At 36.8% G+C, this 15,624-nt stretch overlaps 1 protein-coding gene across 1 annotated transcript; it reads left to right on the top strand.

Annotated features, from left to right (window-relative positions):
• Positions 1-3,016: 3,016 nt before the first annotated feature.
• Positions 3,017-13,411, top strand: LOC136367327 (putative calcium-activated potassium channel subunit beta). Its single transcript, XM_066328842.1, has 4 exons — positions 3,017-3,175; positions 8,806-8,971; positions 10,375-10,570; positions 12,079-13,411. The coding sequence occupies exons 2-4, from the start codon at positions 8,835-8,837 to the stop codon at positions 12,346-12,348; spliced, it is 603 nt and encodes a 200-aa protein (XP_066184939.1). The 5' UTR covers positions 3,017-3,175; positions 8,806-8,834; the 3' UTR covers positions 12,349-13,411.
• Positions 13,412-15,624: the final 2,213 nt, after the last annotated feature.

The raw sequence follows: 15,624 nt of genomic DNA, 5'->3' as shown, positions 1-15,624 counted from the left end.
TTAGAGAGTTCTCAGTAACTTCAAAGAGGAATAACAGCAATTATACTTTACTGCAGATATTACATGTCTAGAGGAGGCTCATCACAGAACAGCTACCTTCCACTCAAGGAGTCATCAGAACTTCACAGCCACCACACTGTGAAGTTGGAAACTAAACAAACCATTCAAAATTCATGGTAAAGAATCTGTATAAAACCATTCTGAGGACACTCTCAACCCTCATGAAATTGGTGAGTTTACAGCAAATCCAGCAAATTGTTTGTTAATGTAGCTACTTTAAAGGAATCAGCCAGTTTTTAAGTTTGCCTGTGCTTGATGTAGGCATGCCAACATTTAGCACCTTGCCCTCCTCACTCATATCATTTTCAATATGTGACTGTTCCTTGTTCAAGAGTCCCAGCTTCTTTTTATGAAGGCCATTAAAATGACAATGTACTACACCATGAATATGTTTCAGTTAGGTAGGGGGACCTCATTACTTTGTAGGGCTCTCTGAAGATCCAATTAACTGTGCTCATTTCACAGCTTAGTGACTCTTTATATGCAGTAGAGTCCTAGAAATAAAATTACAGTGCTTAATAAATTGGCTTTATCTCATAGCCAGTGAGTTTTTCTTATGCCCTAATGTGAAAACAACCCTTATGGGATGATCAGCTTAAAAGAACTGAATAAGGACTTCTGAGCAACTGAAAGATACAGCTTCTTTATTTTTTTTCCCTTTCCCCCCTTCTAACACCTGAACTTCTCTTTACCTTAGAGTCAAAAAGGAGTTCAGAGTTTGCAGATCCACATAACTTCTGTTTCATAAAGACATTATTTATATAATCTGACTCAGATTTCCAGCATGAACCCAATGTTACACAGGGCAGCCTAATGTGGAACAGGTCACCTGCAAACACTGAATAAGTTTAGTTCATGTGACATCACAAGAACCAACTCTTCAGTAGAATGTGGGGTCAAACAAGACTCCCTTGAAGTTTCAACATCCCAGCAAAGTCAGACGGATTCTTTGGGAGGGTTTTAAGCACTCTCTGAATGAGCACATGCCTGCAAAGGCCAGCCATGTGGAGCAGAAGGGACTGGAACAAAACACTCTGCAATACAGATGGTACCCAAAGGAAAAAAAGCGAATACTCCCTGCAGAGCAGTACAGCAAGTAAACACCAAAAGCTCTTGTTCCCTGCCATTGCTGAAATGTTTACAGTCTCCTCATACTTTTATTTACAAAGCAAAAACTTTAATCCTTGTAAGCTTTTGTTTACACAATGTCTCTTTAACAGCCACATACCTTCTCTCACATGATTTTTTTTTCCCCATTGTCTCTCTACAAGGAAAATAAATCCCCAGAAATACATCTTAATTCCCTTTAATCTGTTAGATAGCTACTCGAAGTTCTGGAGGCTGGTAATTTTAAGAGCAGATACTTCACTAATTTACAGATATGACAAGATTTTCAAAATTGAAACATTGCTCCTTTTTTAAAGAATTATGAGAAATTCTTGCTCAAATGAAATCTATTTTGGTCATTGGGATTAAGGCATACAGGGAGAGGAGACAGAAGACAAACCTTCAATTTGAAGATGAATTAATTTCATTCAACACAGCTTACCTTGTATTCTATTTTGAATCCTGAATCACAGAACCTAAAAATCACTTACAATGAATTCCTCATTAAAAGCCTGACTATTCCTTGAGCCAGCAGAGACTGTCTCTTTGAAATATCCAGTCTTGATTACTAAGCATCAAAAATGATAAAAACTCCACTCAACCAGATCCTGTTTTATCTGGAAATAACTTTTGTTCATAACACTCTTTTTTCCAGACTTCAAATACGATTTTTAAAATTTGCCTACATCACTTCAAGTATTATAAAATTATTATAATCATAAATCTTTTCAATCTAGCTGATAGTAGCAGACTTCCTCTTACTTAGCTGTAAATGTCTACCAGAGAGTTATCTAAATCCAAGTTAGCTTTATGTGCTTTCTCCTGCATCTGTAATAATACAAAAGGGTCCTACTGAAGAAGATTCATCAGTTATCTTTAGACAGCGTGAACATTCTGAGCTTGTCAACTTCAAATCTTTTATGAAAAGCAAGTTTAGAAGAACAGCTGAAACTGAAAAAGCTAATTATGAGATACCTAAAGCGGGAAGAGAGGGGAAAATATCTTACCCTTGTTTACAGTTCTTTTCAAATTATTCTACTGGATTAACTCATTTAAGTTCCTTTAGACTCCCAGTAATAGAGTTTCCCTCTCTCAAAAACCCAAACCAAACAAATGGACCAAAACCACAACAAAACAAAACCAACCAAACAAAAACAAACCAAAACCAACCAATCACAACCAATCAACTAACCAACCAACAAAAAAAACAAAAACAAAAACAAAAAAAACCAAAAAAACACCAAAACAAACAAAACAAAACAAAACAAAAACAAAACAAAACAAAACAAAACAAAAAAACCCAAAAAAAAAACACCAAAACAAACACCAAACCAGGAAAAAGAAAAAGTTAGCTCCTTTCCAAAGTTCTGTGCTAGGAGTTATCTGTTTATATGTCCCAGAAGCAGGCTTAGCCTTTTGGCTAGAGGAACATGTTACACACTAACACATCTATGGCATGATGGATGTTCTCATCTATAAGGCTCTGATGTACAGAGTCAGAATTTTAGCACCTGTTGCATCCAGACTCACTGAAAACAGTGGCAAAAAAGCATTTCCACACAGCTAGTAAAGGCTCAGGTTATTAAGAATCAATACCACTGGTCATCAATACAGTTCAATTCCTTAAATCTTACCCAAAAGATCTGTCAGATTTCTAAACTAAAAGAGTTGTACAAACAGAGCAGGTCCATAGTTTAACACTAATCTGCCAGAATATAAAGGGGCTCTAGGATATGAGAAAGCTCAGTCTTAGGATTGTGGCTTCCTGGTTTCCAGCAATTAATTTCCAAAGGGCCAGTACTGTTTCATACCTTACCATTTATGGTTACAAAAGACTTTGTAATAGGCGAACTAAGTCAGGATTTCAGCCTCAGCAAAGCAAACCCAGAGAAGTACAGGAAAGGAAAAAATAATAAAAATCTCTTTCAGTTCTGAGTTCCACTACTATCCCAAGTCTGTCATGTAACAGACTTTTTTCATCAGAGAAAGCAGCATTTCATCAAAAACTGTGAGTATATTTCTAAACAACTGTTTTTCCTTTGGAGCATGTTTTGTGTTTTTAAAAGTACAGTGTTTTGGGAAGGAAAAAGCTTTCTACATCTCCAACACTATGGAGGACAGCATGGATAGTTTCTCTAGCATGCAGACAGAGTTCTCTCTTTTGTAACTGGATGCAATCTGATCATTCTTCACAACTGTTAGCAAAGGTAACAATAATATTTTCACTAATTAAGAGCCTGTAGCTCATATAAGACCATAATTCTTATTCATTTTAATGGTAAATGCTTGGCATTGGGTGTTCAGCATTACTCTAGAGGTTGTGTGTACCTACACCTAAGTTAGGAACCAGGCACATAAACTCTTGAAGGCTTCCCAAAAATCTGCTCTTGAACTGTTTCCTTCTGTGCAGCCCTCTACAGCACAAAATCAAAGGAAAAGTACTCCAGAAAGATTTCAGAACTGCTGAACTGAGCAAGTAACTTCTTTTCCCACCATTTTTTCCTTTTTTAAGAAGCACCATGTTTAAAAGGTAATAGAATTAGTCTTAAACAACTGCATCTGTTTTTAGACAAATAAAAAAGCTGGCTTTTTTAATTCACTCTAGTGGCATATCCAGTAAACAGTCCAGTAATCAAGCAAAATTATACAGTATATTTCATAAAGTAAACAGTTGTATCATGTTACACAGTCAAAATATTGCTGTTTCGGGTTTCCAAGACAAACACATGAGAAAATTTTCATTGCATTTTTCCATCAAGGCTCAGCATCACCTCATTCTGTAACATACAGTATTTGTGGTCCCAGACACACAGAAAGCTCATGAAGTAATGAAAAAAATTATGTTCCCCAGCTACAGCACTCCTGCAGTACCAGCAGGAAATGCCTGTAACTGCTGGAGGATGAAATGGAGAGTGGGGAAAGGGAAAGAATGTGCATACACAAATGCAGTTTTGAATACAGTCTGTTGTAAGTGTTGGGGCAGCAGACGAGAAAATGATGAGCATAGGATTGTAGCATAAAGGAAGAATCTAAGCAGTATTGAAGCACTCATGGAAACAAAGATAAGCAAGTGTGAATGATCCAACTATCTCTACCTAGAAACAGTCCTAAGTATGTAAACATGAAGTCTGTTCCAGTAACATAACTAGTAGAGAGCTCATATTTATAAATCTAAAAGTTTTGCCTACTGATTCTCACAAAAGCATTTGGCCAACGAACTGTCACCAAGTACTGCACTCCTCTTACAAATCCAGCAAAGCTGACAACTTTTATTTTGTCTGTACAAGGTGTTTTGAGAATAAAACAAGGTGGCTTAAGGTGACATTTGACAGGAGAAAAGGAATGGCTGTTTTGCATGAAGAAGCTGTAGAGGCCAGAGAGTACAGGCCTGTTTAAAAAGTTCTCATCCACTTTAGAGATGTGGATGACTTGCATCACTCTTCTTGGCATGATGGTGTATTAGAACATAATGTTCATCTAAAAGCAATACATAAATGTTCACTGAGATTCAACATATAGTGTGATAAATCAACTCAAAGAAGAACCAAACCAAAAAACCACAACACTACCTTACAGTTAATATTTATTCCCAACTTAAATTCAAGAGAGGGATTTAGGAGCCTTTCTTCTGCAAGTGTGATAAAATCATCAGTGCTACTCATACCTTACCCAAATTAAGAGCAGTCTGGAATAGTTTGAGAGAGAGGTCCCATCTGAATTCACAGAGGTCACACCACTGGAAATTCCTCAAAAGATGGGAGAGCAGGAGGAGGTAGAGACTTCCTACCAAGTATCAAATATCTCTCTAATTAAAACAGGGGACAATTTGAAACCTGAGCGGATGGCATCCCTAAGATTATCACTAGCAGCTATGAATTCAATTATTATACATCAAAATTGCACAGCTAATGTACTGTATAATTTAACTGGAAAAGATTAGGCAGAGGGAACATTATCAAAACATTTGCATTATATACATTCTGAATAAGTATGAAACTATCACATAAAATCTGCAGTACAAAAATACATTTACATTTTCCCTTGAAAACTGGACTAAGCCTTGCTTTTTACACTTGAGCATCTTCCAATTCAATTTTACTCAGGCTTCCTGGGCCAGTCAAGTTTTCTGCAGTTTTCTTTAAAAGATTTAACAGTTTTGTCAGAGGAAACACTAAATCAGCTATTTCACCACTCCTAATATACACAGATAGAGCAAGGAGACAGATGTTTCTTTTAATCTGAAAAAATTATCCTTTAAAACAATGAAGAAATTCCAAGTAAATATGTTTTTCTATATGTATGCAACTTTGCTTTGTCTTGAGAGCCAGAAAATTAAGGATTTTCTGCAGTAGCACATAGTAAGTACTGTTTACGTATGAAAAAAAATAATAAAAGCACTTGGGTTTCCTCTGCAGTCCAGTGTTTCCTCTTAAATTCTTCTGCACATGCATGAAATAGTGTTACAGATTTTTCTGGTCTTCTACATTTGAAAGCAGAAAAAAATGCACCAGAAAATGTGGATTTCAGTTTCAGGGAACACATTTAGAGCTAATTTGCTACAGCAGCACAGCAATGATGTAACCACCCTTGTTTTACATTGCCTGAAGACCCAGCTGGTTATTTTTTATATCTATAGAAGCACTCAGGGTGATATTTTTAAATGAACCTTTCTTATTAACAGTCTCTCCATTATTTACATGTCACATTTCTTTTGGGGTAGAAGAGTTATCTGAACTGAGGAAAGCAAAAGCAAACAGCATCACTTAGCAGCCCTTGCAGAGATCTGGGGTCAGGGAGTTTTTCTGGTGTTAGAATGGGGGACAACATTGCATTTAATCTCTGGGCCACTTGAGAAAAATTTCCAATTTACACATACAAGTTCCTTTTGTGTCTTAAAAAGATGGTCTGCTAGTTTTAGATTATTAAGAGGATGTGTTTAGTGGTATATCCACTGCATATGTGGCTGGCATTCAAGCAGACTTTTGGGGTAATAAGATTTCTTATTAATTCTTTGATTAATAGTCCCACAGTTCTTGTTTTCCATGTAGCAAGGGGGTTGATTAACCCACCATTTCTCAGTGTAAATGGGACAGCTTCATAAATATTATGGTTCATCAGAATTTAATATGTTAATAGCTCTAGGACACTTGAGGTTTTCCACAAGTCACAGTGGCAGTACCAGTCTTTTATTTTTTCAGTTTCTCACTGAAAATTAAAGATTAGTCATTGTTACTGTATGTAAGAATTTCTTTCTAACAATACAGGTTTTCACTAATCTATCATTATTTCCCCACTGTGCTAAAAGGATCTGCTACTCCAGTACCATTTGGTCTCAGGGCCTGTGCTTCAGGGTTGATAATGTTCCTTTATTCCACTTTCGCCTCTGACCAAGCTGCACAATAGGTAAAGGAGAGCCAGCTTAATAACAATTGATATTACATTACTTTGTTGTACAGTGTTTTAACATTCTAAGTGCTTTGGAATTCTTTAGGTTTTTAAAGCGTTATTTCCCACTTTCCAAACAAAAGGAAATGATGGAAGGTTCCAAGGAACAGTCACTGACACTTAGAGTGCAAGTTTCCATGCTGCACGCACCTCTTCACATAGTTACACATAAGTATGCAGGCACAGGACGAGCATGCTGGGAGCATTTGATACCATGTGTTCTACCTATAGCCCCATTGACGAAGCAAAACACAGTACAGCCTTACTTAAGGGCATCAGTTCACATTCTGTATTAAACTCAAATAGCAGTAAACTAGGAAGGTTCACCTCTAGCAATTTTCAAACTGAGATGCTTCTTATAATACCAATGAATTATACATGATCATCAGAAAAAAAAAAAATCCACTCAAAATGCTGAATGCAATATTCACAACGGATATGGATGTTTTTTTTAAAGTGGACTTAAATATGAAAGCGGACAAAATTCAGTATTCTAAAAATAACTCATTTAGTTCCTAGAGACACCTAAAAACAGCCTGCCACTTTCATGATATCACATACTACCAACTTCAAAATATATACCTAAAATCTGCAACTAACCACAAGTTCTGCTAAATAAGCAAAGCTGTTTTACTGTCCACAGACATCTGTATTTTTATTGCAAATAGAACTAACATTCAGGTGTTATAGCAGTATAAAAACAGCAGGATGTTAATTTTCAAATACCTTTTCCCTTTGATCATTGAACAGTTAAAGTGAGGCACCAGTGAAAACCAGAAGTAGCAGGAAGGGAAAAAAACATTCAGAATATATTTCCATTTATTTCTTTCATAGCTTTGAGGGCTATCTCATCTTTCATCAAATTCAGCATGGTCCTCTACTTGCAGTCACACCACAGCTCTGCCAGCCTGCAGCAGCTGGAGACCATCTGCTCACAGATAACCTGAAGAGCCTATTTGCCAATTTTGGTTTGTGCTTATCTTACATCGTGTATAAATTTAAGTCTGAACACAAGTGGATTTAGGCAGGAACCATGCCGTCCTGAAGGCCAGACAGTAAGGATAAACACTAAAAAGTTGCACACACCTGAAACTGAAATCCTGAAAATGCACTGCCTAAAGCTGTGCAGAACTGTCTTGTGTAGAACAGAAAGGAATACTGATTTGGCAAGAATGTAACATTTTCTTTTTCTCCTTCTGCTCTGCTTTCATCTCTTATCCACAAAAAGCCCCCACAAATCTCACCAGTCTTATAATTTCCATAAAAACAACTTTTGCCATGTTTTCATGAAAAAACAAAACGCCACAAACCTGCAATCACAGATGTCAGTGGAGCAGCTACTGGTGATGGGTTGAACTTGCAGTGAAAGTTCTGGACTGTTTCTATACAAATGTATACGTCGCTCATAATGATTTAATGACATGTGGACTCACTGCAATAATTTTCAGATTCTCTTCAACAAAATATCATTTATGGTGGATCATTTAAAATGCTTTTTGTCAAGGGAGTGGAGGGGTTAATGCCAGTCAGTTCTGAGCTCAGGTTCAGACAGATCTGCTCAAGAGTTAGCTCCCCAGAGTTACATCAACACTTCTCAGACAGCAGGGGTGTTAGACCAGTTACACCACTGCTCCACTCCTTGGAGCACCTCTGAATAGACAAGGCCAAGCAAACATGCAGAAGTCAGAAACATCAAATGTTAAATTTTTAACTATTTCAGATCTTTTGAGATAAGACAACCCCATTTCAAACAACTCCAGAAGAAAAAGCATAATATAAAATAAGGTTTCTATTCTGGTAAAGTTTTCCCTTCACACAGCCTTTACCAATATACAGCAAAACAACTTTAACTTGACAGATGCAGCAACATAAAAAATACTGAATTAAGGCTCAGGACAATTGGATTGTTAATAGAATTCTCCCCAGAAGTTATCAGATTTTCCTACCTAACCTCCTGCCTTACCCATAGACACATGCACTTCTTAAGTACTACATGATAAGTTTGAAAAGTGAAAGAGGTGTCTAATGATAACAAAAAACACAGAAAATTTAGCTGGGTTTTCTTCAGTTCTAGTTTTTGCAAAAATGGGCTGTTCCTTCATCGATCATATTAAATTTCAGAAACTTGTTACATTACTACAATAACTGTCATGTTTTCCCTTTCTTTTCTCTATTTTATTTTACATTAAAAATAGGTTGTTCACGTTTCACAACTCTAAATCATGCTGGGAAAGAAGCTGGTGACTGCACAAAAGCGAGGGGAGACAAGAGCCCTCTGCCTGGGACTGGGAATGGTTGCATGCTCCATGATGATGTACTTTTTTATTGGGATCACCATTGTGCCATTTTACACTAACAGGTAATAAGAGCCATTTTTTTACGAAACAAAGCTATTCTTTTTCCTGTTAGCATTGTATACAATAATTAAACAGTGTTAAAATATATGTAAGTACATTGTACAATAAACAAAGTGCTCTCAAAGAACTCATAAGGATTTATGACAGAAGAGAAAAAAGTATGCCAAGAATTCATCAGACACAAGTGAGCACAAAAAAGATGAAATTATTCTCCTCAGACCTAAACAAAATAGACTAAATCAAAACATTTACTGTAGAATCAAAAAGCCAGTGCTTATCAATGCTTGGCAATGAAAAGTCAAGCCTTGCATAAATAGAAACAGTTCAAAAAAGCTCTTTCATGGGCAGGAGAGTGTTGTATTTCATAAAACTTGAACAACACAAGTCATGGTAAAATTGTTCACTCAAGAAGCTGCATCTTACTTCCAAATTAACCATCATAAGAAACTAGCACCTTCAACAAACCAGTGTGCCACACCAAATATTACAGAACATAATGAATGCTGAAGGGCTTACTAATGCCCACACTTTTATTTAATTTTGCAAGTTCTGCCTACACACACAAAATCAATTTTCAAAATATCAGAGTAACAAGACAAAGAGTGCAGCTCATTTGTTCATATAGTCAGGATTATGACAGAGAAAGCAAGGACATCCACCTCATCGTTTTCCTAGGGCACCTTTATTCTCAAAACTATTTGAAAACCACTCCCTTTAAAACAGAGTAATTCACATATTTATTTTCTTTCCTCCAGGTTACATTACAAAAGATTCATACATGTATCAAGAGTCGTTTCATAAGAACTGGAGTGAGACTTTTTCTTGACTTTCTTTGCCACCAAAATGTACTACTGTGAGCAAAATTTAATGTGTTATCAATAATAAAAAAGTAACTCTTGAGAAAAACAGACGAACAACAGCAAAAATTAACTTTTTCCAGAAAAAGTTTTAAAGAAAAAGAGAAGTGAGGAAAAACATGGATACTGATCTGAGTTCTGAGGCTTATTGAATGAAATCAGTCAAAATATTTCTGAGACATGAAGTGTACTGCTTTCCAGGTATTTGCTACCGAACTTTAAAATCCATAGCAACTTTTGTTTCTTGAATAACATAAAGCCAGTTACAGATGGGGAGGTCAGAATCTAATTGAAAACCACAGAATGCATAAAAAACAGTAGCATAAAAACCCAGAAAAAAATCCAAAAATGCTTTCCCAAACTTACTTGCTATGGCAACCCTTCTCCAGGTGCAGCCACAGATTCAGGGTGGGCACAGTTCATCACAGCAGGATGGAGCAGCTATAAACTGCAGCCAAGCCACCACATACAGATGTATTTTCACATGCAACTGGCAACAGATGCTTCTGATGAGTTTCAAAGGAATACTTTCTGTTTTGTTTTTCTAGTGTTTGGACAACAGAAACTGTGTGCAAGGTACTCAAAGTCAACATCAAGGACAAAGTTTTCTGCCCAAACAGCAAAGGCTCAGAGGATGAGGAAATCTTTCCTTATCCCTGTCTACAGGTATGGGTTAATCTGACAGCCTCAGGACAGGAGGTTATGCTCTACCAGACTGAAGATACACTGGAAAAAAATCCTAAGGTACTTGCAACACAGATTGCATACTCATTCTCTGCTACTATTTTGTGACGGTTTTGGATAGGACTCCAACACTATCTAACACCTTTGCTGGAGAAGGGCTGATAGTTTTTAAACCGAGCAGCACAGTAACAGCAGGAGTTAATCGTCTTTTATATGTTAATACCTGAGCTTAGACCAAGACAATTTCAAAACATTTCAGAAATTACACAGTTTTGGATTTTACTTCATTAAATATTTAGTTAACAGTTTTTAAGGAATTACACCAACACGAATATACAACATTTATGAACATTTCAAAATATGTACATCTCTCAATTGATGACACATTGTAACAAATAGTTTATAACCTGTGGCTTGCTCAGTTCCTTGTTGAATTAGCACGTGAGAGACATCAAGTTTAAAACCATCTGAAGTAAGAGCACAAATCCAAATTTTACTTGGTTTTAGGTGTATATTATGAAGCAGGGAATAAAGGAGAAAATTACAACATGATACATATTTTAGACAGAAAAAGAAACAAATCAGTGAAAATTCAGATCTTGGATGCCCAAGACTGAAGCACTTTTGGAATCCAGAACAAACACACTCAGATTACAAGTGCAAAGTGTTTATATAGATTAGAGCTTCCTACAGTGCAAACCTAGTAGCATAGAACACTTCAGCTGAAGAGATTTTTTTCTGACCAATGCCTATCTTTATAATTACTGTCTCAGGGAAAGCTATATGCAATGAAGGAGCAAACAGAAATTACCGACCACAGACAGAAACAAGAGTCTTGTTCACTGCAAGGGGAGGTAAATTCTTGATGTCCTACCTACTTGCATTAATGCAAGTAAAATTTTCAGGTCAGGAACCATCCCTGCTTTTGCCTTGGCCAGTTTAGCACATTCAAGCATTATTATATACACAAAATAATACTTCAGGAAAAAAGAAGTTTATGAACAACAACAAAAAAATTACTGCTTCAAAGCATATTTCCACTGAAAACTAAATAACTCTGCATTATTACTACAGGTGAAAATAGTTCTGTTTTACAATGACAAGTAGGAAGCTTCTAACAGGCATGCTTATTGTATTTTTCTACTATTTACAACCAGAGGCATTGGTTCATTCTCATGCACACTGACAAGCCAGTGTGAATTTCTGCACAACGAACACTTTCCTGCTGTGACAGTGCCTAGAAGCTCTGTAAGGAACTGGAGCTTGGCATTGTAATAATGAAGTAACAGTGTCAAAGACTGCAGGGAGTTTTTGAGCATGCATGTTATTGGTTTCCAACAACATATGTCCAATCTGTAAATCTGCAGACTGGGGGCATAGACATGCTGATGGAAACAGGGAAGCATGGCTTGGCAAATGGACATAATGAAACCAAGACATTCTCCAGGGATGCCAAACAACAGAAGATTTTGTCAGTACTAGCATGATTTTTTCACTCACTCTGACTTAACTAAAAACTTATTATTGGAGTATTTGTTATAATGAATCACCTTGATTTCTTATTTCAGTGCTCATACATCCCAGACAAGTTGGAGAACTCTAAAGAAGTTAAAGCACGAATAGAAACAATTGCAAGCAATTTCAAAAAATACCAGACTTTCCCGTGTTACTATGACCCTGGAGGAAGACAGACCAACGTCATTTTAAGCAGACTTTATCCCTTAAAAGGCCTCCTCTTTGCTTTCCTCTGGCCTACACTCATGTTTACTGGTGGATGTCTGATTATTGCTCTGGTAAAAATTAGTCAGTATGTTTCTGTTCTTTCTGCTTGGCAGTAAAAAATACACATGTAGCATAGATTGTTGTGATTGTTGGAAGTTACTAAGATGCATTTGTTACATCTGTCTTATTGGCATTTTGTGACTCTTAATACACCAGGTATTAAATCAAGGGCAGGCATTCCAAAAAATTGAATAGCAACCACTACAGATGGCAGTCCATTACACAAGGACAAAATATACAGCTGATTCCCAGGAATGCCTGAAAATACCTCATAAACACACAGACTTAGTTCCTCTGTATTGTTTCCTTGGGCTTTAGGAGGTACAGCTGCTTTACAAAGCTACAACTCACATTTACTAGTAAACTCTTCTTCCACCTTTAGAGTTCTAATTTTCTGTCTGGTTGAGATCATTTGGTGCCAGATCCATATACAACATCATTGACAGATACACCCTTTATACCCTTACACATCAGTACAGTATGTGCTCATGGCATACTTGTCTGCTGAGAAAAGCAGCTTTGTTATAATGCAAAAAAGGTATATTTTTTTATCGTGGATCTCTCTGCTTTTGAAAAGGAGAGAAAGCCCCTCAAAACAAAAATACACACACAGACTTTAAAAAATTTGCACTCTAATCATCTGACACCAATCATATATGAAGAAATACATGCATAAAATACAGGGTATGGTAAAGAAGCCTATACTAAAAATATATTTTTCTATTCAACTCAAATATTAGCCTTGCCTTATTTGAGACAAGCGTTCCACTCAAGGAAGGCTACTTGTCTGCCATTTGCATAGATTATAAAACTGATACAAAAAGGAAGTTATGATATAAAGAATGTAGGATCCTGGTTCTGGCCAAGATGGGGTTAATTTCTGCAGTAGCCAGGAGGGGACATGGCCAGGACCCAGTGGTTATTCTGTAGGTCCTCATTTCATTTTTTGGGGAAAAGGCTGCAGCCAGCTAGGGTAGCACTGCAGAGGGAATGGTCAGGTATTGTCAGGGGTTAGAACTTGGGTGCAAATAGTTTCCTGCAAATTCTTTTATTAGTACTGCTGCTGTTATTGCTCATTGTATTTTCACTGCTGTTTCCAGTAAATTGTTCTTAACTCAACTCATGATCTTTACCTTTTGTGCCTCCAGTTCTCCTCTCCAGATCATCAAAGTGGGGAAGAGGAGAGGAGAGCAAACAAGTAACTCATGGTTTGGAGTGTTTCTGTAGGGACACTAAACTGAGGAACATCATTCTAAAACCACAACAAGTAAAATACAACTGTGGTGTCTTAATAGATCCAGCAAGCCAAGGTAACCACAGACGTTTACATGCCTAGCATGAAGATACTTCACAAAAGAGATACGTTTGCTTCCAGAGCCAAAACTTCCAGGAATGCTCTAATGCCTTAGAGAGACTTTCTCTGTTCTCTGAAAATAACTGTTTCTCTAACCCAAATTTTAAATTGCCATTGGACACAGGTGGAACATGAGATACTTTCTGCATACTGTATTTGTCTGTCATCTGGGACAAAAATGGTACAAACTTTTTCACCACACAGCTGATGAACCACTAGGAGCTATTATTCGCAGGGAAGTTTCAGGGATTAGATACAAATTTAAATTAATTACATTACAGTTTAATTATTCTCATAATGTCACACAATTCTGTATTGTTTATTGTAAGAAAGGCTGAAATATTAACTCAGTACATAAATTCTCCAACATTACTAACAAAACAATGTCAGAGTCTGCTTTTCACTATGATCAGCAAATGAAAGGAAGTGGCTGCTAAAATTTTGAAAAAAGCTAACTCCTAAAATTCAATATAGAAGAACTATGTACACAAGGAGGAAAGTGCATCCTCACACAGTACTTTTGCGATACGAATCAGAAGTTGTTTGTATTTACAACTCAAGCCTTTCTCATTCCAGGAAAGTAAAAGTTCAGCTGGCACAGGTACAGATGGTTTGGGTGACCAAATGGGATGGGAAGGGGAAGAGGTAGTTCATAAAAAGCTGAAGTGTGGGAACAGCTTAAAAAGTAACCTAACAGGTAGAATAGTTGTTGAAGCTAATGTGCTGTACTGGTAGCAAAGGAGGTGAACAAACTAGCTGTGGAACAGGCTCTTTGAAAACTTTACTCCAAATTTCATTTTTAAGCAGTTCTAAAAAGAGTCTCCAGATTGCAAAGTAGAACTTGCTCATGACTACTTTACTCTCAGTCCAGCAAATTGGTAACCACTCACTTTGCCCCTCTTCCAGCTCAGTAGAAATCAGTGAAGGTTGGATCTTGCTGGCAGATCCTGATGCTCTACTCACTCAGCAGTCTGAGACTAGGGTTTAAAGAACAGAAATTCGTGATCCTGCTGAGCTCAGAACTCAGCATGAAACATGGATACTGGGAATACCTGCTCTCAAATCTGCTCTTGGCTTCCCAAGACTACCCCCTAAAGCCACATCCTCCTCACCTCCCTAATTATCGTTATCCCTGTTAGTGTCTCCAGACTTACCTTTTCTAAAAATAAAGCGAGTCAATTGTTACATAAAAATGGTTATTTTCTTCCAACTCATACCCATTGCAAGCATCTGAAGAAAAAACCTTACACAAATTCATCCCTCTAGGAAAGTAAAAATTCCTATTTGGACAAGAAATATTCCAAGTAAAAACAGCTGTGCAAAGGGAAAATCACACACAAATTGGGAAACTCCATTTTTCTGGATTCTTGCCAAACACAGATTTTTCTTTTACCCAAAAGAAGTGACATGTTAATGTGAAAAGCCAAATATTCTATTGCAGAAAACAAAATATATAAACACCACAGAAGACTGTTCTTGTTTATAAATAATGCTTTGTTCATGCATACAGCCCTGGTTATTTTCTCCATTTTGAGATGTTAGTCAGATATTCTTTTTCCTTAACACTTTCACTTAACATCAAATCTAAATGTTTTTCCAGTGCATGAGGCTGATTACTCTTTTGAGCCTCTGCAAACAGTTTTCTATTTTTTTTAATCTACAAAAGTTGTAATTGTCTAGACTGAAGTTTTAATAACAAACTATGCTTCTTACAGCAGCACACAAGAAGCAATATAGCTGTTGAAGGTTTGTTTGGTTGGGGGGTTTTTAATATTATTGAATTACACCTTAAAGTCTACAAGAAATCTGATTTAAAATGCTATTTTTCTGAGATCCAGAAAAACACTTCCTATGAGAATTGCTTCCATACAAGCAGTGACCATTGCATTTACATAACTCACTTTCTCAAGGCAGAGTAGATTATTAAAGTATATATTAAACATTATAACTTCTGCCAGCAGAAAGAAAGCAACAGCAC

The sequence above is a fragment of the Sylvia atricapilla genome, chromosome 14 (assembly GCF_009819655.1).
Source record: "Sylvia atricapilla isolate bSylAtr1 chromosome 14, bSylAtr1.pri, whole genome shotgun sequence".
NCBI classification, from domain to species: domain Eukaryota; kingdom Metazoa; phylum Chordata; class Aves; order Passeriformes; family Sylviidae; genus Sylvia; species Sylvia atricapilla.
Note: the sequence above shows the minus strand (reverse complement) of the source record. Positions and strands in the feature narration are given on the sequence as shown.

Bases quoted from the DNA above. Each gene is read 5' to 3' on its own strand.
- LOC136367327 (XM_066328842.1), top strand. From the start codon at position 8,835: ATGCTGGGAAAGAAGCTGGTGACTGCACAAAAGCGAGGGGAGACAAGA. The intron at 8,972-10,374 runs GTAATAAGAGCC...TTGTTTTTCTAG, and splicing joins GTGCCATTTTACACTAACAG to TGTTTGGACAACAGAAACTG. The intron at 10,571-12,078 runs GTACTTGCAACA...TTCTTATTTCAG, and splicing joins CACTGGAAAAAAATCCTAAG to TGCTCATACATCCCAGACAA.